At 38.3% G+C, this 21,418-nt stretch overlaps 1 protein-coding gene across 1 annotated transcript in view; it reads right to left on the reverse strand.

Annotated features, from left to right (window-relative positions):
- Positions 1-7,371: 7,371 nt before the first annotated feature.
- The window catches only part of LOC139743690 (uncharacterized), a 40,751-nt gene continuing 26,704 nt past the window's right edge, over positions 7,372-21,418 (reverse strand). Inside the window, exons 9-14 of the mRNA XM_071654149.1 lie at positions 14,932-15,071; positions 14,115-14,264; positions 12,467-13,282; positions 11,303-11,375; positions 9,163-9,228; positions 7,372-7,625 (exon numbers count right to left, since the gene is read on the reverse strand). Coding sequence (XP_071510250.1) covers positions 7,372-7,625; positions 9,163-9,228; positions 11,303-11,375; positions 12,467-13,282; positions 14,115-14,264; positions 14,932-15,071 — 1,499 coding nt within the window. The remainder of the gene's footprint in view (positions 7,626-9,162; positions 9,229-11,302; positions 11,376-12,466; positions 13,283-14,114; positions 14,265-14,931; positions 15,072-21,418) is intronic.

Genomic DNA, 21,418 nt, shown 5'->3' on the forward strand with positions numbered 1-21,418 from the left:
TTTGGTTGTCAAGTTTGATGGACTTTGATTTTCATTTTCATTTTCTTTTATTACTTTACCCCAATATGATGCTATGTTTGTTATGTATCTGCACCTTACAATTTGTGTTCAATAACTGAAATCCCTCGTTGTCAATAGTTTTATTTATTTTTGTAGCGTTTGATTTCCACTGAAATTTTCCCTCTGTTCCTTCATTTCAATGTCTGTCAAAGTGAACTTGCTGTTTGCTGAAATTGGAGGGTTTATATATATTTTATGAGCATATTTATAAAAGTTTCTGGCAATTTTGGTATAATGCTGCAACAGTGGCAACCTGTACCTTCATTGTTGCATGGAACGACATTGGTGCTACACAAGAGGTGCTTCACTCATATTTCTGTGCTTTTAATTGGATATGCCAAAGGGTGCTGAACCATCTTTTGAGGCATAAACAGTATTTGAGGAATATATGTATAATGTGACTGGCAAGAAAGATAATTGTGATGTTATGTACAGGTGTATTGTATTATATATATAGTATTTTTGTTGTTTCTTTCTCTTCTTTTTAATATGTCTGTGTCACTAACAAAGACACATTTTACGATGTAATGTCTACAAGAATTGTGTAATGAAATCATGTGAAAATAAAGTGATTATTTTGTCATTTTGAGAGAAGAAAGATTTTATGTGACTCTTGTGATGTGAATACTTGTATTTCCATGTGAGTAGTTGAATATGTGGTCAGGGTAGGGGAATATTTCTCAAAGGATGAAATCTTCAGAGTATTTTGATGACATGTGTAACTTTCTGTATTTTTGTTTTAAGCTAAATCGAGACGCATGTGCCAAAGAATCTTATGAGGTGTGGTCAGACTGGTAAAAGAGCGAGAAGTTTAAGATCGCAGAGTCTTCGCGATCTTTTGCCGTGCGGTCACACTGGCAAAAGATCAGGAAGTTTGGTAGGGATGGCATGGGGGAAATATCCCTCATTTGAGTGGAGAGTTTTGCAAGAAGTTTTGCAAGAAGTTTTTGGTCACACTGGCAAAACTTTGAGATCTTAAAGATCACAATCTTAAATTTCTTGATCTTTTGCAAGTTTGACTGTGCCTATGTAGCAGCTCTCAGAATGGACTTTACACAGACACAATACCACGCTTCACATGTCATTTTTTGTCCTTTTATTTTTCTTCAAAAATAGATTAGTCCACCACAGTACCTGTTTTCCTTAATCCACCACCCATAATGGCATGATTTATATTTAAACCCCAGCTTCACACAAACAAACAAACAAAACTTTGCATCTGTACAAACAAAATCTATGTACCAGAATTCCAGGGGTCACAAGGTTCAGAGAGAATACAGCGACAAGATTTTCCGTGCAGGCACAAAATGAACTCTCTTTTCAACGAGTCAAGTTTCTTGATTGGAAGAAGCAGCTAAAAATCTTGAAATGCCCTGATGTGTGAGTTGTAAACATTTCAATTCCTTGTATTGATTCATTTACTTAAAATGTATTTTGTCTTCTTTACTATGACACATGCTCAGTAAGATGTGTTGTTAGATGAAGCTCTATTAAAAGTCATTTGAAGAAAATCCTTTAATGCTTTGAATTATATGAAAGGGTCCTTTTCCCAATCCATAAAACACAAAGAAAGTTGCGATAGAAAATGTGTCATAAAAGTCAGTTATCATCAAGTATATTTTGTTTTTCTGTTTCAAATCAGAATGAAAAGAAATGACAAACCAGTAATACGGAACAATTCATCAGTTACCCTATATATACAGTGGTACTTCGACAAGATATAAACTAGGCATAGTAACTTATCATTGGCAATTTTCTCTTATAAATTTGCATATATAATCAGAGCTTTTCTAGCTATATTTAACACACAAACAAACAAACAAACAAAAAGAATTGTTTTTGAACATGCCATGCTGTAATTTTTTGGCTGTCCTGGGGAGCCCTTTTTTTTTGGATTGATGGATACACACAAAGAGGGTTGCTACACATGTAGTTGTGTGAGATATAATGATGTATGTGGTACAAAGTGCTTACATGCCGTCACAGAAATTGCACAAGTGTTTTCACATACACAGTTTGCATTATACTGTAGAAAAAAAAATAAACATATTTCTCCTGACGCATTTTTTTCGTTGGATAGTACTGTTTTGGTAGGTGTTAATTGTGTAAGAATTGCATCCCAAATCTCAGTAGAGTACTGTACTGAGTGCGTTCGAGCACGCAAAAGCGAACCAAAGCAAACCGAACCAAAGCGTAGGTAACTGAACTGTACTGCACCAGATTTGGAGCATTCAAGCGCTCTATTAAGAAAGCATACCTCATGAGTAATTTTTAAAGGGAGGGAACACATTTTGTAGCAAGAGGGTCATTCACCCGGTGCACTTGAACTACTTACAAATGTACAGAACAAAGAGAAAAACTTGTTGCATTATGATGTATGCATACATGTTACACGTATTCTTCACATGTGAACTTTTGGTTCGCTTTTGGTGTGCTTTTGGAGCACATCGGGAAGTGGTCCACTTTTCTGGTCGTTTGAAACAAAAGCAGTCATAGAGTTGGCATTCAATTTACATCAAAGCAAAGCTCAGTATTTTCTCTACAGCTTTGCTCATTACATGCATGGCCAGGGTGACAAAAATCTATAAAAGTTTCATAAGATTTGAAAAACAAGCACTTTCCCAAAGCATGAGAGGGTCAAGAAATCAGTGATATTTCATAGTGAGCCTACAACACGAAGTAGATGTGTCCGAGGTTTACAACAAAGAAAAAAACACACACTTACTTTTCAGCCCATAAAGTCAACTTGCAAAAATCAATGTTTGCATAGCTTACAAAATGATACAAGCAAAAACACAGACATTCTTACTCAAGGCATGCCATCCCACGCACCTTCTTAAAGGACAAGTCCACCATCATATACATAAGGATTGAGAGAATGCAGCAATATTAGTAGAACACATCAGTGTAAGTTTGAGGAAAATTGGACAATCCGTTCAAAAGTTACGAATGTTTTAAGTATCTGTGCAGTCACTGCTGGAAGAGAAGACTACTACAGTGTATGATGTCACATGCATACAACTATGTCAGGAAAATAAAAAGAGAATTTCACAAAATTCTACTTTTTGAATAAAATGCACATTTCGTCGACTTGCTACTGATGTATGTTAAGGGTAATATTATTCCCCCTGCCTTCTGAAAGAGAGAAGTTGAGTGTTCTTTTATTATGCGAGAAAAGTGAGAATATCTTGAATTTTCTTTATACTTTCTTTATATAGTTGTACTCATATGACATCACAAGCTATAGTAGTCTTCTCATCCAGCCGTGACTGAGCAGAAACTTCAAAAACTCACAACTTTTGAACGGATTGTCCAATTTTCCTCAAACTCTCATTGATGTGTTCTACTAATATTGTTGCATTCACTCAACCCACATGTCTATGAAGGTGAACTTGTCCTTTAAAAGCTTCCTTTGCAGTATTACTACAGTCTTCAATTTGGAGGGAAATAATTAATGCTGAAAGATCGGAGACTCCGACACCTCGTTTCACATCAGGACAAAGTCTCACAAAATGATCTGTGAGTGTATGCACCCCTTGTATCTAGTCATATCATGCTGGCAGTACTCTCCAACACTTGAAGAGTTTGTTTGCAAAAACCAATAAGTCCATATTTGCCAAATGGAGATATTTGCAATTAATGGTCAAGAAAAATAAAGAGAATAATAAGAAAATTTTTGCTTCTTTTGACCATAACTTCAAAAATATACCTGCATATGTAGCGACCAATATATCAATTAAAAGGTATTATTTTGTACTTTATGACAGAGATCGTACTTCAAAATCTTCAAAAATGGACTTATCGGTTTTTGCAAACAAACCCTTCACTTGTACACTGACATTTTATCTAAAAAATCCCCCTCATGTTTTTTTCTTTGATTTTGTGTCTCCTTGCAGCCCACATGTTTGCACAAAATTGAGAAATCTTGCATAGGAACATTCCAGCAGGTGATTTCTGAATAGAGTTTTGACAAGTGTAAACAATCACCTTGAAACGCTGTGCAAATAAGGGTAAAGAAAGCCCCATAGAAATAATCATCCCACCTGAAGACATAGCACTAACAGCTGTCCTTCATCCTTCCCATTTTCAAAAAGCACACCAAGCTAGCAACTCATTAGACAAGTTTACTACGACACTCAAATTCTATATGTATGTACCTTTATAGCAAATTATGCCTGACAACCATAAAGCTTGCCCAGGCTGGCCTAACATAGCAATAGTTAATGCAAAGTGCATTCCATATACTGAAATGCACCTAGTATTCGCAAACTGTAGACCTATACAGGTGGATGTAGAATAGTTCTTTGGTAGGTTTCTAGAGGAGGTTGTACATCATAGCCACTCTCCTATTTGAAACAGGCTTGACACACACCTGTAGTCTAGTACTGTTCCTGGAATCCCATTCGGTATACAGGTACTGTATATTGTGTCTGAATATTTACAATGTATACATTACAAAGGATATTTATAAGCACCTCCTTTTGGTAGATCAGGACAAAATAAGGTATAGAAAGAGAAAAAAAATGAGCGACATATTTTGAGATACAAGAGCACCAAAGTGTCTGAGATGTAACTGATGAGTTTCAGTTCAAATTTCCACATCACACTCTGAAGGAAAGGTGTAAAATCATTAAACTACATTGCAGTAGGATGTACAGTAACTATGCATTAGTCTCTGTACAGCGGTACAAGGCAGGACATCATATTATTTTTGTTTTATCTCAATGTGCCTTAACATGAACAATGCCAAAATATCACTCAGAGCTTCAAACTACAAGGTGTAATGTGTGTGTGACAATTTAAGCACACTGCTGCATAATACAATATACCACAAAAGCGAAAAATTTACATATTAACCCGTTGAGGACGAGTCCTGAGCATGGGGGCATGTGTCTATGGGAAATGTGTGTTATAACAAAATCAGTCCGTCCTCAATGGGTTAAGTAATTTTTCAAGCCGGACCAATATCAGTGAATTTCGTAACTGGTACTTCATAAATTCTCAGCTGATATTCTTTCTATACATTTTTGATATCTAAAAAAATGGTGGGTATTTTTGTTAGTTTGTTTGTTTTAGTTTTGCACTCTGCAAGCACAGCTCAAAAAGAAATCCATATTGCAAACTATTCAGCATTTAAAGTACTTATCCTGGCTACACTTACATATTTGAGCCAATTCCCAAAGCACTAAATCTTAATTATGACAATTTATCTAAATTTTTAAATACACAGGCAATCTCAGTAGACAATACTCGCGCATTGCTCATGAAATTCATACAAAGAGGTCTCGGACTGTTAAAGTGGTACACACATCAAAACTATAGTACTGTCCATTCTGATCACACTTACAACCATGACTAAGAAGAAAACAGCTTGGCTGATGCTGGTTTTAGACTATTAAACTTGTCAACAGTACTGATAACATATCAGTACATGTCAAAGTAATTTTTTGAGCTGTTCAGCCTAGAATAAACACTAATATAAGGCCATAGACTCCACATCATATTACGTCATCATTCAGACACAATTTCATACCTGATGCAGATCTGCCAATAATATGACTCAACCCATGTAATTATACCTCAAGCTAACATTTCCTGCAATATTATTACATTTATCATCTATACAAATTTTATGCACATTCATATATCATTCTTTACCAAAATATACTGATGCTTTCATCATGTGAAGAGGCACCTCCAAAATACAGGCCTACCTATCCATTGTAAAATCGGCTCTGTTTACAGACATACTATACAAACATACAAAGTTATACTCTTCTTATGGCCATGGTATGCCTTCATCAAATGAAGAACAAAAGTCCTGTGGTTCTAAAAACCATACTGAAGATCTGTTCCTAGAATTGATTTACTGTTTCTCTTTTTTTTTTATACATGTAGATATATTTCTTCTTTCACATACAGGTGTATGGGTGATATGAGCTCTTTTTTTTATGAAGAGTACCAATGCTCTCTACTTGTTACTCACATATCACCAGGGCAATATCATTCTCCCTGCTTTGTGAAAGAGGAAAGTCAAGTGCTTTTACATTAAGCCGGAAAATGAAAATATGTTGCATTCTAGTTTAATATCTCTATATTGTTGTCCAGCAGTAAAGTCAAAAACAGTTGTAGCCTAATGGCAGCACCAAATTTCAAAAATTTATGACTTTTGAAAGGATTGTCCAATTTCCCTCAAACTTCACTGATGTGTTCTACTAATATTGCTGCATTAATTCACTCAGTCCACATATATAATTGTCTATCCCCCTAACTTTCATCTGGCACCCAAATAATATGCAGGCCCCACGTTTGCTAACCTCTAAGATGCCATATTCTGGTATGCTTTGAAATCAATGCCAGTGTTTCCATGTCTATCATACTGTATTTGAAGCACATTGCATAAACTAACATCACCATGTATTTACTCCAGACACTATTCATCTTTCTTCCATCTTTCTTTCCTTCTTCCTTCATTCCTTTATCTATTTCTTTTGTCATTGTTTTTTCTGCCTTCTCTCCCTTCCCCCCCCCTCACTCAAATCTGTTTTTCATTCTTCGATCTTTCTTTATTTCTTTCCTTAATATTTTCTCTTTCTTTCCTTAATATTTTCTCTTTCTTTCCTCTTTTTGATTGATATTGTGTGTTAACATGCAGTAGAGCTTCTCTGATTTCATCTTTCTCCCTAAAAAATGGGAAAGAAAAAGAAAATGTTAAAGATATTAATGTTAACGTTAAAGATATTATCATCTTTTCTGAGCACTGTAAAAATTAACCAGGGTTACTTGGAATTGTGCATGGAAAACCAATTTACATGGTGCAATAGGCAAGCAAAAAACAATTGTTGGCAAAAATATATGACCCTTGCAGTACATGGGGGCATTTCATGAAGCATTTTGTCTGACAAAGTTGTCAGACAAATTTGCTCTCAGCCAATCAGATGCAAGGATTTCAATAGCTTGTAACAGTTTGTCAGAAAAATATCCGACCAAAACGCTTCATGAAATGCCCCCCATGAGTTGAAGATGTATTTACTTCAATAAATCAGATATTCCATGAGGGGAAAAGCAAACAAAGCATGTACCTGTTCAATATGCAAATAAGGAATGGCGTATCATTTCAGATATTTATCCACTGAAAGACTGAACTAAATTAACACTCTTAACTGTAAGCATCCCAGCACGCCTGACATGACAAAGTTTTCTACAAGAGTGGCACTTGAGTGAACATTAAATACATTAATCCTTCGAATTTCATTCTTCCTTATTACAGTATAGAGCGATATTCATGCCACGCCTTTCCCCACAACTCTATTACCGGTGTCTTCTTGCCTCCCTGGGCCCAAAGTAGCTGTTACCGTACGTGCCCATGTAGGCACCCCACTGTTGCTGCTCGTAGGGTAGAATGCGGCTACAGCGGGCAGCGGGATTGGTCTGTCGTGCCTCCTCCAGGCCGCAGTCACAGGAGAGCCGGAGGCGGTAGACGGTCATCTCACCGGCGTCCAGGTTAAAGGGGTACAGATTGAGGGGGTTTATCTCTTTGGGTGATGGGGTCGGAGCATCTTTGGCTGCAAGAATTATAGAGAAGCAGTTTTATCACAGACATTATGGAACTGTACACAATTGTATATCTACCTTTAACTTCAAGGTGCACACTGTTTTTCCTTTTTATACATGCAAGAACGACAATTTTCAACGCTTATATAGCAGTGGCGGATCCAGGTGGGGGTGAATCGGGCGTGCACCCTCCCCCCTTTATTTTTGTTAAAACAAAAGAAATAAAAAGAAAAAATGGAGGGGGGCGTGTGCCCCACCCCCCCCCCCCCTTTTTGCGGAATTCCTGGATCCACCCCAGTATAGTCCACAATGCATAGAGTATATATTATCTCAATTTGCACTCCAGACAAGGAAAGACTTGAAGAGTTTGTTTGCAAAAACCGATAAGTCCATATTTGCCAAATGGAGATATTTGCGATTAAAGGCCAAGAAAAATAAAGAGAATAATAAGAAAATTTTTGCTTCTTTTGACCATAACTTCAAAAATATACCTTTATATGTAGTGACCAATATATCATTTAAAAGGTATTATTTCGTACTTTATGACAGAGATCGTACTTCAAAATCTTCAAAAATGGACTTATCGGTTTTTGCAAACAAACCCTTCACTTTAACAATATACAACACCAACACTGCACTGCTACCGAGTTTCATGTGAATGAGTTAACACATATAAACTTGCATCCAAGAGAACCACTGGATATAAAAGCAGCTGATCAAAAAATGACTTATTTGGAAAGGTACTGATAATTAAAGAATGCTGTTTTGATAATGCTTTCAAGCATGTATTCATTGGTATCACTCTAGGTATTGATGCTTCACACAAAATTAAGCAAATGCAGTTCTCCTGGAAATGAAACAGAATCCTAAAACAAAAGCTTCTTGTGTGGAAGCAATGGGGCATAAGATTGAAAACACATGTTTAAAATAAAATTTGAACATTCGTTTTTAATCATACGCCCCAGTGATTACATACAATAAGGTCTTATTTTAGATTTCTGTTTATCCTAAGAGTATATTAACATATGTCTATCTTTCTTTTCCTGATTGGCTCAGTGTTGAAGCCAACAAGATTAGCAAATAGTTTTTGACATTAAATTTTCATGGTCATGTCACTCAGTGATACATTAATAAATAACTACAAGCTTTCTTTGAGTATCACTGAAAGAGCTTAAATCAAAGGTTATCTTAAACATTTGTTTTCAATCATATGCCCCATTTCTTCTAAACTATAAACCTGTGTTTATGGGCTCTGTTTTGTTTTAGTATTGCTGTTGTTATGGGGTGGTGGGTTTTTTTTTTGGAGGGGGGGATGGGGTACACTGTACATCAGCCATGCTATAATTATAATCTTCAGTTCTTCTCATTTTATAGTTGTTCATCTGCAAACTCGAGCATGAGAAGGGTTAGCCTGTCGAGGATGATCGAGTCCCGAACATACTCGGGCAAGTGTCTATGGGAAATGTGTGCTGTAGCAAAATCAGTCCGTCCTCAACAGGTTAAAAGAAGACCGCGGCACTATAGAAAGAGATCTAAGACAATTAATACCTTGTTTGCTGCAGTACTGGGATGCAACATTTTCATAGGCGTCGTGGTCCAGACCATAGAACTCATCTGGAAAGTGAAAGTGAAATAGATGCCATTGTAATCGGGAATTCCCCAACCTCCTTTGCGTGTTTTCTTTTACACTTTCCTCATTTGAAGAAAAAAATAAAACCAAAATACTGCATTTAGGCCAAGTTTGGGAAAGTGCATCAGCTTCAAAGTTGCAACGTACAGAGTGGGCAAAACGAAGCTAGAATGAAAATCAGAATTCAGTTTGAAGGAGTAATATACATCAAAGTCATATCTTCCTTGCATTTCTTATCATTCCAAAAAGAACGCGTTTATTATATCATGCCGTCAAACCCCCGTTTGAGGCGAGACCCCATCGCCAAACGAAGCTGATAGGGTGCTATAGCCCCTAACGATTCCTCGTTTGAGAGTTGGGAGTTGATGTACTTGCTCACTGCAAAATAACTTTCTACTCAGGCGTGGCAAACCTGGAGGCCAAGCAGGGTTTAATGACCGCAACAGCTGTCATATTACGTAAGAGCATGATAAGGATATCTGCCTGTGGCAGACCATTCAAAATGCACTCAATTTTCTCTATTCTTTCTTAAGTTTTAGATTTTATATTCTATTGAGAAATTCTATAGTCATCCATTTTGAATTTCGAATGAAAAAATTTGACCCATAAATAACAAAAATACAGGAATAAGAAGGAGAGCATTGTAGAAGTTTGTCGACACACACACGCACCATCGATGGAGCTACACAGCCCATGCCAAAACCAAAACAATCTCCTCCCCCCTGTGGTGGTGACAGATGCTTAGATTAGGCCAGGGTCAAGAAACAGGTGTTTTATATCTTTGGTTTTTAAGTCCTTGATTGCCAAGATATACACTGGCATTGTCTACAGGGGTGTAGCTTCTTCAAACGAGAGATTTGCCTCATGAAATATATTTCTCTTGTATTTGCCTTTCAAAGATACATAGTAGGTACACAAAATGAAGAAAGCATTTCATACTTTAAGCATCATCAACATATATTTTTGTTATATGTCTATTATAAAACAAAGGATATCAAGGAAATATTGTGCTTCTTGACAAAGAAAAACAGTGTTACTACAACAAAAATGTAGTTTGCGGCATACATAATGTAGTTTGTTCATTCAAAAAATCAGTATAAAAAATAGCCTTTTTCATCATTCTCTCTCACACTAGTTACGTTCAGACGGTAGGCCCTAACCTCGAGGTTAGGAAACCTCGAGGTTTAGCTCTTGCCCCCTAACTACGACGTGTGTCCACACGACGAATCGTAACCTCGAGGTTACGAAACTTCGAGGTTAAGCTTCTGCCCCCCGTAACTACGAGTGGGTCCCACTCGATGTTAAAACCACAAAACCGGAAGTTTAAGCCCACATTGCTAACAAGGCGTCTATTTATTCTTTAGTCCAACCCTGTCGGACTCGCTTACAGGTACTCTTTTTCTCTGTCATGATATGCAGAGATAGCACTGCACTGATGACTTTATGCCTTTATGAAGATATTCGTCGAAAACATTTCTTTTTTAGCGTCGGAGAAGAATATAGAATACAGTAGCGAGTTCGACATGTTCAGTTTCAGAGATCAAGCGCATGGGAAGAAAAGATGATGTTGTTGTGTCGTGCGTCATAGGTTTTTCACGTGTAGTGTATTTGTGGTGTACGTTTGGGAGGTTGACCCGGAAGCAGAGGGAAATTGTGGGGGGGCTGGAGTTTACGGCGAGGTCACTCTTAACTTCGAGTTCGTTGTTTTTTGTGTCCACACGGTGCTTAACTACGAGTGGGGACCCCCCGCGGCTCGTGGTTAGAGCGCTAACCATAAGATTTCTCGTGGCTCGAAACATCGAGCAAACCTCGAAGTTTGCTAACTACGAGTGCGTCTTCACGGTCCCTAACTACAAGCTCTAACCTCGAAGTTTCCTAACTTCGAGGTTAAGGGCTCCCGTCTGAACGTAACTATACTATCTTTGATTACATAATTAAAGTTTTTGTTGGAGCAGTGATTGTGCAGAAATTGGTTGTTCGTGTTTTAGTACACTAGATTCTCCAAATGATTCAGTTGCAGTATCAGGCCTGTACAGAAACTTGTTTTTCATTACTTACTGCTTGGATCCATTCTCTGTTCTTCATTTTCCATCCAGGAATCCAGGCATTTTTGTTCTTCTTCTGTGATAAGCTGAAAAAAAATGTATAAAACAGATAATAAAATCATATATCCAAAGGTTTAACATAGTCAAAGCATGCTGACTTTGTTTCCCTATCAAAGAAATTTATATTGAATTTAAGATCATGTAGAAAATCTAAGCCAACATTTTCTTCATACTAAATCAAGATCAGTCAAAGACTGCTTTTGAACTATAATTATATGCAAATCCCTTTGGTATGCAATTATTTACTTTGTTTCAGCAAACAGCACCATCTATAACTAGAAACAACTTGTAAACATAAATGTAAATATATGGTTTCACTGACAAAAGACTGAAAACCACACATCAAATACAAAACAAAGCTATGAGAGTTGCCAGGAACAAAAAAAAAAAAAAACTTAGTTCACTGCCATTAATTCTTTTAAAGCTAGAATTTCAACATTAGACGTTCTTAAAGAGGAAATCCATCCCAAAAATAATATAACATCAACACAAAGAGAAAAATATTCCCTGCAGAACAATACAAAAATGACAAAAATCAGATAAGAAATAAGGAAGATATGACTTTTTGAAATTTCACATTTTTTCAGAAAACATTTCTTGACCAGTCCTTATGAATATTCAAATCAGCAAGTTGATGATGTCATGCTCTCACAATTTCTTATTCATTCCATATGCAGAAATGACAAAAATCTTTTATTTCATCTGTATAAATATAAAACTTGTCTTTAAAACCACCAAAAAAGAGAAAAGAACAAGTGTTAACTCTGATATATCTTTTGATGTGAACAATATGCTTTTACTTGTATTAGCTAAAAATAACAATTTTTCTGACTTTCATATATAACATGCATGAAAAATTGTGGGCATATGACATTATTAACTTGCTCATTTGTATATCCATCAAAGGACATATCAAAAAATGTTTTCCAAAAGATTGTGAAATTTCAAAATGTCATATCTTCCTTAATTCTTATCCATTTTTTGTCATTCTTGTATCATGCTATATTGAATATTTTTCTCATTCTTTTGAAGTCCATTCATTTTAGGGTGTGGATTTCTTCTTTAAGGAAATTCAAACTTATCAAATAAATGGCATAATGTGAGTATTGCTTCTTACCTTGTGTGGCTTCGGATAGAACCAGTAGGTTGCAAAGATGACATCAATGCTGTTTGGGGTGCTTGGAAGACCGTCCAAGATTTCAGGAAGCGTAGGAGCCAGAGTTCCAGTCGAGATGACCCTCTGGATACCTCCTGCATCATGCAGGCCAGCGTGGCGCCGTGACCTTTGACCTGTCAGTCTGACCTTTGACATCGCCTCCCTGAGTGTGGCTACACTACGCTTGGTGTGGCGCTTAGTATCACTGCCTTTTTCTGCCTGCTTGCCAGTCAGCAATAAACCCAAGAGGGCATTGATGTCTTCATCCGATAGTTTGTCAAAATTTTCATTATTTTGACGCCGACCGTGCTGACCTTTGACCCCATCATCCTCAGTGTCTTCTTCTTCTGCCGGGTACAGCCAGGAATCCGGGAAGCCCAGGTTCTTCAGTCGGTCCGTCAGGTCTCCGTTTAGAATGGGATCCACTTCAGACGCGGATGTGACGACTTTAGACTTATCTCCTGTCATGGCGAGGGGAGGGGTGATGGTGGGGACGACCTCATCGTTACCACGGTTACCACCTTTACTAGCATCAGTCCCTGACCCAGAAGGAGACGAGATGGTGGGTGTATCCCCTGGAAGATCAGGTTTTTGTCTGGAAGACCACTTGGTGTTCTTATCTGTCGGGACGTCTTCAGCATCCGTTCCATCGACATTTGACTCATCATTGAAGTCGCTGATCAACTGGGATAACTTGTGCATCACTTTGTCGTACTCCGTTGGATAGCTCCTCGTAGTTGGGATGGTCCTGGGGGCAGCCATGGTGGGGGATGAACCCTGCAGTAGAAATACATGGTGAACATCACATTTATCATTCAAGCACATTAAAAGCAAAGGCCATCAGTCAGTTAATTTACAATTGCTGCTGTTTGTTATCTTCAATTCAAATTCAGTTCAGTTCTGTTAAAAGCAGTTAAATTCAATTCAGTTCAACCAAATTAAACTGAATTGAATTGATTTCTATCAATTGTATAGACAACTTCTTTTATTTTCATCAAACAATTCATTACATTACACTACACAACACTATGCTTAAATACACTACACTTCACTATACAACATTAAACTTCTCTATAAACTTTATGACACTAGAACTACATTTTACTTTTTATATTATTGCATTACATAACAGTGCATTACATCACACTACCCTACTGCTCTACACCACTTTACATACAATGTAGCATCATACTTCACTACACTACACTTGACTACATTACAGTACACTGTATACATTACATTACACCACACCACACCACACACCACACCACACTACACTACACTACACTGTACTACACTATACACTACACTACATTACACTACACTACACTACACAACACTTCACTACACTACATTACACTTCAAAACACTAAACTACACTACACTACACTACACTAGACTACAAAACACTACACTAAACTACATATGTACACTATACTACACAACACTTCATTACACTACACTACACTACGCTACACTACACTACACTACACTACACTATACACTACACTACACACCACTCTACACCACACCATGCTTCATTGCTTTACATATTCTCCAGACTACAGCTCGGAAGAAGAGTAAGAGATCAGGGAGATATAATGCCTACCAAGTCATCCTCTGCCTCCTCCAACCTCTGCTCTGGGCTGCTATCTTCCCCTGCACTCTGGGCTTGGAGAACCAAGTCTACAACGCTGGGATACTTGGCCAGGTACTTCATGGCCAGTGCAGTGGCATTGACGGTGTAGCGATGGGAGTCCTTGAAGTGGGCAACTGTTGAAGGAAACATTTTAAGCTTTAGATTTATTTCTTCTCATCACATTCTGACAGTGACTTAAAGAAAAAACATACATACATGTTAAACAAACAGACACACAAATAATAGTGGTTATTTCTTTGCACAATATAATGGTGGAAGAATCTTCTGTGGAAATGTCAAGAATTAAGATCTCATTCTGTACATGAGAGGAAAATGTTTTGCATTCCTGCAGAAATGCAACATTTGTGATTTCTTTGTGTACAACAAAGGCATCTAATGTACTTTCATTATGTTTGTATAATGCATGAAGGTACAAAAAAGTTTGGAGAATAATTGTGTGAAATATATCATGATACAAAGACTTCGAATGTACCTGCATTATTATGTTTATATGATGCATAAAGGTACAAGAAAGTTTACAAAATGAAATATATCATGATTCAGTGGTGGTTCATATCAAAGAGTTCCAGCAATCAATACTTTCATCATACACGGTATGTTACAATTATGTAACTAGGCCTAATAATAAGACTATCGGCGTACATTCAGACCTGGAACAATGTTATCATCACACACTGCTGAAGAATTTATGACTAACTATAACCCCAAAGGGGCCTACTGTGACTATAGAAAGGATTGTAGATTTCACAGTCATGACTGACTTTGCTTCAAAATTCTCACTTGAGTTATATATCTCCTGTCCAGGTACATCCATGTGTTGGTTGAGGACATTTGCAACTGAAAACGTCTCGGCGTTGAACCTCTGCCTGCAAAAGTCAGTCCTGCTAAGTGCGCCAACACCATCATCTGAAGACCAAGAGGATCACAAATTCATGTTACACAATTCAACCCTATGTCTTTGTCAATTTTATCATGAGTAAAAAAATCATATTGCCCTCTGGGCCTGAGATGATTGTGCAGCACAACACAATCAGGAATGAGACAGGAGTCAATATGATTTTATGTTGGACTGTTCATTAGAGAGACAGGAGTCAATATAATCTTATGTTGGAGTGTTCATGAGAGAGACAGTGTGTGAAATTGACAATATCAAATATTCATAGTAAATTCACTTAACACAAATATTCAAATACTGCCAATGTTTTCAAATCTGTCATAGATCTCAAAGTCCACTTGAAATTATGAAAAAATGTACTAATAGATGAAAACAGAACTTCATGGACAATTACACACATACAAGCATAATACGTACTTATAATATCATATATGTCTAAATAACTCCAGTACACTCATTTACACATTAAATCCAAATCCCACAGTGCTCTACATTTCAGGAAAACAGGGCTGCAGTGACCACAAGAAATGTAATGTTAACCTAGTAGCATTAAGCATTGGGACTTGCAAAAGTGTAGGTGATATCAGGTGTGGTATAGACCGATTCAATTTCGATGACCTATTCACCTACCGCCGCTAGCGGCGCTATAACGGTCGCCATAACTGGGGGCCAACGGGGGCTTCCAGCGAGCTAGCTACCCAGCGAGTTGCACTTGCAGCTCAGCAGCCTAGCGTACCCATCGCGCATAGTTAGCCGGGCGCCGCCGCTGCGCCGCGACCGGTGACCGCCGGCACTTTACTCACTGTGGAAAAGTAATTCAGCGGCTTTTAATGTCTTTTCTTCACTTTTGGACAAATTGAGTGATTAAGGTTATTGATCTCCAATGAAAGCTTCAAAGGAAGGATCAGGAAAACACATTTTGCAGTAATTTTTGTTGGGTGCACACATAACGTAAAAATGGAAATGGAAGCTGCACGGCAGTTTGTGCAATTCAGACACCACTGACGCACGATAAATATACAATTAGAGACAAGTAAGTGAAATAAAATGGTATAAAAAATGCACAGATTTCGAAACTAACTATGCCTACTAGATTCTTTATTTAGTTAGGCTATCGCTCTATATTCGTAAAATATGTTGTTCATTTCAGAAGACAAGGTCAGATCAAAGATCTAAGTTTTGATAATTCACTGATTTTCTTGTTCTTTTAGTGTTTGGTGCACAACTTGCCAAAGTTGGAATTCACTTCCTGGCTACTATATAATTTTGACAAACATACAGCCTACACTACAGCTAAATAAATGTTTCAAGATGCGTCAAATTCTTATATTGTTTTCACTCCTTCAATATTCAGCACCGAATTGACCATATTCAATTTAGGCGTGGAACTCTGAATTTGATTTTTCATTAAGTGATATTATACCTAGATATTAATCCATGGATAGAGGCAAACATCCGTTTCATAATCATAAGAAAGTATGATTTGAAAATCACTTTTGTAGATGAGGCGTTAGCGTAATGTTATGCAAGGTTACTTAGACCTAAAACAGTAGAACAGAAGTTTTGGTTGTTGACATCAGGCGACGAAAATTAAGTTTATAGGCCTATACGGCTTACAAACGCCTGGATTTGTATTCTGTTTGGTTTACTAAGTTAGACTTGTCTGAAGTTAGCGACAACCGAAAATGATAGGACCTATAGGATGTAGGATTCTAGAAGTCAATAGGTCTAGATCTAGTCTGGACTCCTGCCTAGAAATATAATTTAAAACAAGATCTAACTTTAGACAGATTCTACACCGCTGGCCCGAGACTCCCGAGTAAAAGCAAAAGCCTAAAAGGTATACACCTAAGGTAACTGATAGGTTGCAATGATAGCGCCATATCTAGCTCAAGATTCTTATTCATTATTTGTATTTAATTTTATATTCCACATACTAAGAATCTTGCTATAGGATTGGTCAAGAGCTGATCACGTGATAAAGCGTAGTTTTGCCCATCACATCACCTGAGAAGAACTAGGTCACTTGATAGTACACAGTGCATTGCACTTTCTCTTCAGTGTCGCGCGGTGCGCGCAGCAAATTCATTGTTTTGTCATCTATAAAGACAGCTGTTTGTTTTGCTGATCTCTGGCAGCCCATGCAGTCTTAACGCGAGATGAGTACGCGCGAAATAAAAGTGCGGTGCACTGTGGACTATCATTTAACTAGGTCGCTTGATAGTACACGGTGCAACGCACTTTCACTTCAGTGCCGTCCACGGTGCGCGCAGCAAATTCATTGTTTTGTCATCTACGCGCACACGTATCCTAAGCCCTAGACAGCTAAAACGGTTTCAGATGTGGAATAAAATGGGAATTTCTAGGACCCTAGATGTGGAATATAAAGCAAATAATCAACTTTTAGTTTCAGGCAATGAGACAAACTATCACTTCCTCGGCGATCTGAATGTGTACGCTATCTTTCCTCAGCTGCGCTTCGGAAAGATAGCTACATCCAGATCGCCTCGGAAGTGATAGTTTGTCCCATCACCTTCAGCAACGTTGATTATTTGCTTAATATCAGATAGCTTCTCAACAGTCCAGGCTTACTAGTGTGGTAAATGGAAATATGCGGTATGTTATTGTTGCGTCAATGCGTTGAGGCGCGTTGTGTCCATGCCAATGGCGCAGTGTGCGTGTGGTTGGCATGGGCACAACGCAACTTTTATTTTTCATGTGAATATAATGACGCAGATTTGATTGATTCTTGATTCTTCACTTTCACTTGAGAGAGAATGGACATACAAATGTATTCTCTATGAGCTCTGCTATGTTGAATAGTTAATAGGCCTGTATCTGTTATTCACTCTGTATTCGACATGTAGCTGAGGATAGTGCGGAGTTTAGACTGTCTGTTTGATTTGCTCAATAAATCATTGCAATTTCAACTCATGGAGACTGGCATCGTCAGCGTCATCATTAACCCGGTTTACAACAAATGGTGTCAGGAGTGGGATGATGACAGCCTGGCGGATTGCGACGTTCTGACGGTTCATCGAGTTGAAGAACCCTGATCGACGAATAACAGCCTCGAGTATGACAGAAGAACGAACCACGTTTCGCTCCGAGGAGACCTGCTGCTTTGACAACACTTTGGTAGCGGACAGGAGTATGCAGGAGTGATCTTGATGGTGTACGTTGATCAGCCCTGGTAGAGCAACGCTACTCTGTGAGGCAACTTCAAGATGATTAGGCTCGTCGGTAGCAGATTGAAGACTGGAGCAAATGGTGCATCGAGAGTTTGCCGTAGATGTCTATCAGCGCGAGTGTACCACAGGAGCAGCAGGACATCGATCAGGACGTGACAGTTGGAGCTGATGGCATCTCACGCACTGAATAAGACGGTATTTGATAACTTTCGTTTAAACCGAATGGACTTCAGGCAGATTTTGACCTACATTTGGGCATTACGTTTCATGTTTGAAAATGACGTGTCTTATAATTGGTCAGTTTAACTGTGTCTTTAGTCATGTGTGAACAGTTTGTTTATAAGGATGTGCAAAGTGATAATTGCTCTTCTCATATCGACAGGCAATAGGGTTGTGTGTAAATCTCGCTCTAGGCCATGCTCAGATTGAAAAGTTTAGTGGGTATTGTGAAGATGGCACTGAAACACCTTTTTCTAACTGGATGGAAGGATTCAATTTTATTATTGAACCTTTCCATTTCAGTGATGAGGAGAAGGCTTGGGTTTTGGTGAGCAACCTTACGGGGCCAGCAAGAGAGGAAATTCTTTATTGTCTGTCTGACGAGAAGCGGAGGAGTTTCACAGAGATTGTAAAAGCTCTCCGTCTGTGTTTTAGTCGAGAGAATTCTCACTATTTGCGATGCTTGTTCTATAATCGTGTTCAACATGATAGTGAAGACTTAGCAGACTTCAGTAGGGCTCTCATGCGTCTTTATGCAAAATTGGTAGATGCTGCAGACGATGAGAAGGAAGCTGCGGCTCTGAGGCAGCTTAGAGACGGAGCTCTGTCCAGTCGATTTATCAGTGGAACACGGGATGAGAGGGAACGTCTTTTGTTGAGGCGTTTGCACATGAAAAATCGGGGATGCCGATTTGAAGTGCTTAGGAGAGAAGCACTGTTAGTTCTCCGTGAAGACTGTATGCTAGTGGGAGATGGGCTGAAAACTGGGAGTGCTGATGCTGGAACACAAGGAATGTTCACTGACCCGGTTGCTCAGCAGCTAGATCTTTCCTTAGATACAGCTGGACAGGAGAAGGAGGATGTCATATCTCTTTTGGATGGGGGATCGCAGATTCTGGGTTGCGTTGATGTAGATGAGGGTGGTGCAGAAATTGATGCTGGGGGACATGGACGTGAGTCATGTGATGAACAGGTTGATGCAAAGGATTTAGATGCTGGGGTGCTTCTAATTGCAAAACCTGTGGGAGAGGGTACCGAGAGGGGTCCCGAATTATCACATGAAGGTCAGGATGTCCAGAAGCATGCAAAAGTGCAGCCACTAAGCACTAACGTAGCGCCAAAGGAGCGATCAATTCCAAAAGGGGAGAATATTAAATTTTCTCATGGTGACATTGTTGTCAATGATTTAACAACAAGGGAGGCATGCATACCTATCTGTAACGTGTGGAAACATGGATGTCATGTTCAGGGAACGGTATAGGGGCCCTGGGAGTCAAATTGGAGACCGGATTTGGGGTTGGTCGCTGCAGGTTAGAAATCCGCTGTCCGTTCATGGAATTTGTTATGAGTTGATTCGCTTACAGTGTATACGTTCATGACTGCAGCTGAAACTTGTGTACCATCTCAAGTAGCAATGGAATTAGGCCCAACTATGCGCATTTAGAAATGCAATATCGATGCGAGAAACCAATGGTTGTTTTGATATGTGATTGATAAGAAGTTTTTAATGAGATATTGGAATAGTGATAAGAAAGTATTTGAAATCACTACTACATGGAAAAATGAAGGAACTAAACTATTGTTTTCATTGTTTTGTTGGAAGCTGAACAACATGGCATTCTGACAATATTTAGTGGTTGTTCAGTGATTCAGGAACGTTTGATAATGAGATATAGTTGGTCGAGAATTCATGCTTTGAATGATCCCTTAATTTGTAAATGAGCAAATCGCTGACTGTGACGATATGACACATAAAGCGGGGAAGCTTATTTTTGTTAGTAGTGAATTCTAACATTCTGTGACTTCACTTTGTTTCAACTGTGAATTTCGTGGTATGTGTTATATTGATTCATTGAGAAATACATTACTTTTAGGAAATCGATTATTATCATACGGGTCGTATGATATAATCGCGGGGAAGTTGTTGTGTTGTATGCATTTGGCATGTGTATTAAGAGACTTGTCTATATATTGCGTCTCGATAAATTTGAACTATACACATTGATGTATACAATGTATAGAACATGTTCTGTTACGGCATGTTTGACGGGTTTTTATGCATTGTTTTCTCGGATATTCTGTACATAACTGACAATGTGGGACCGCTGAGTTCTACATCGAAACGGAACTGAAGAAAATTGTAACATATTGATGTGTTATTCTCTTGGCGCGGAACATTTATGCCATGTATCAAATATGAGTTTGTATGATTTACTGTAAATTTGGAAGATTCAAGAGTTTCAGCTCTTGGCAGATTTCATGTATAAAGTTCAATTTTGTAGTATTTCGACGTTTGTATATTTGACTGGAAAAGCGGGGAACACACACTTTCCTGAAGTATATTTTGTATATGTGCTGTTAATCCGCTCTTATATGGAATTGCTGTAAAGTGTAATGATTTGACATGAAGAGCGGGGAATTTTTTGTTATGTATTATTATGTATAATGTTATGAAAATGATATGATGTAATTGGGATTATATAACCCATGGTTGTGTTATATAATCGCGGGGAAGTTTGTGGTAAATGGAAATATGCGGTATGTTATTGTTGCGTCAATGCGTTGAGGCGCGTTGTGTCCATGCCAATGGCGCAGTGTGCGTGTGGTTGGCATGGGCACAACGCAACTTTTATTTTTCATGTGAATATAATGACGCAGATTTGATTGATTCTTGATTCTTCACTTTCACTTGAGAGAGAATGGACATACAAATGTATTCTCTATGAGCTCTGCTATGTTGAATAGTTAATAGGCCTGTATCTGTTATTCACTCTGTATTCGACATGTAGCTGAGGATAGTGCGGAGTTTAGACTGTCTGTTTGATTTGCTCAATAAATCATTGCAATTTCAACTCATGGAGACTGGCATCGTCAGCGTCATCATTAACCCGGTTTACAACACTAGCAAGACGTCTGCCTGCGCCTAACCATAGTTCTCCACAGTGGAT

Source organism: Diadema antillarum, unplaced genomic scaffold, assembly GCF_040938485.1.
Source record: "Diadema antillarum isolate AM-2024a unplaced genomic scaffold, OU_Dant_1.0 seq00001103_RagTag, whole genome shotgun sequence".
NCBI classification, from domain to species: domain Eukaryota; kingdom Metazoa; phylum Echinodermata; class Echinoidea; order Diadematoida; family Diadematidae; genus Diadema; species Diadema antillarum.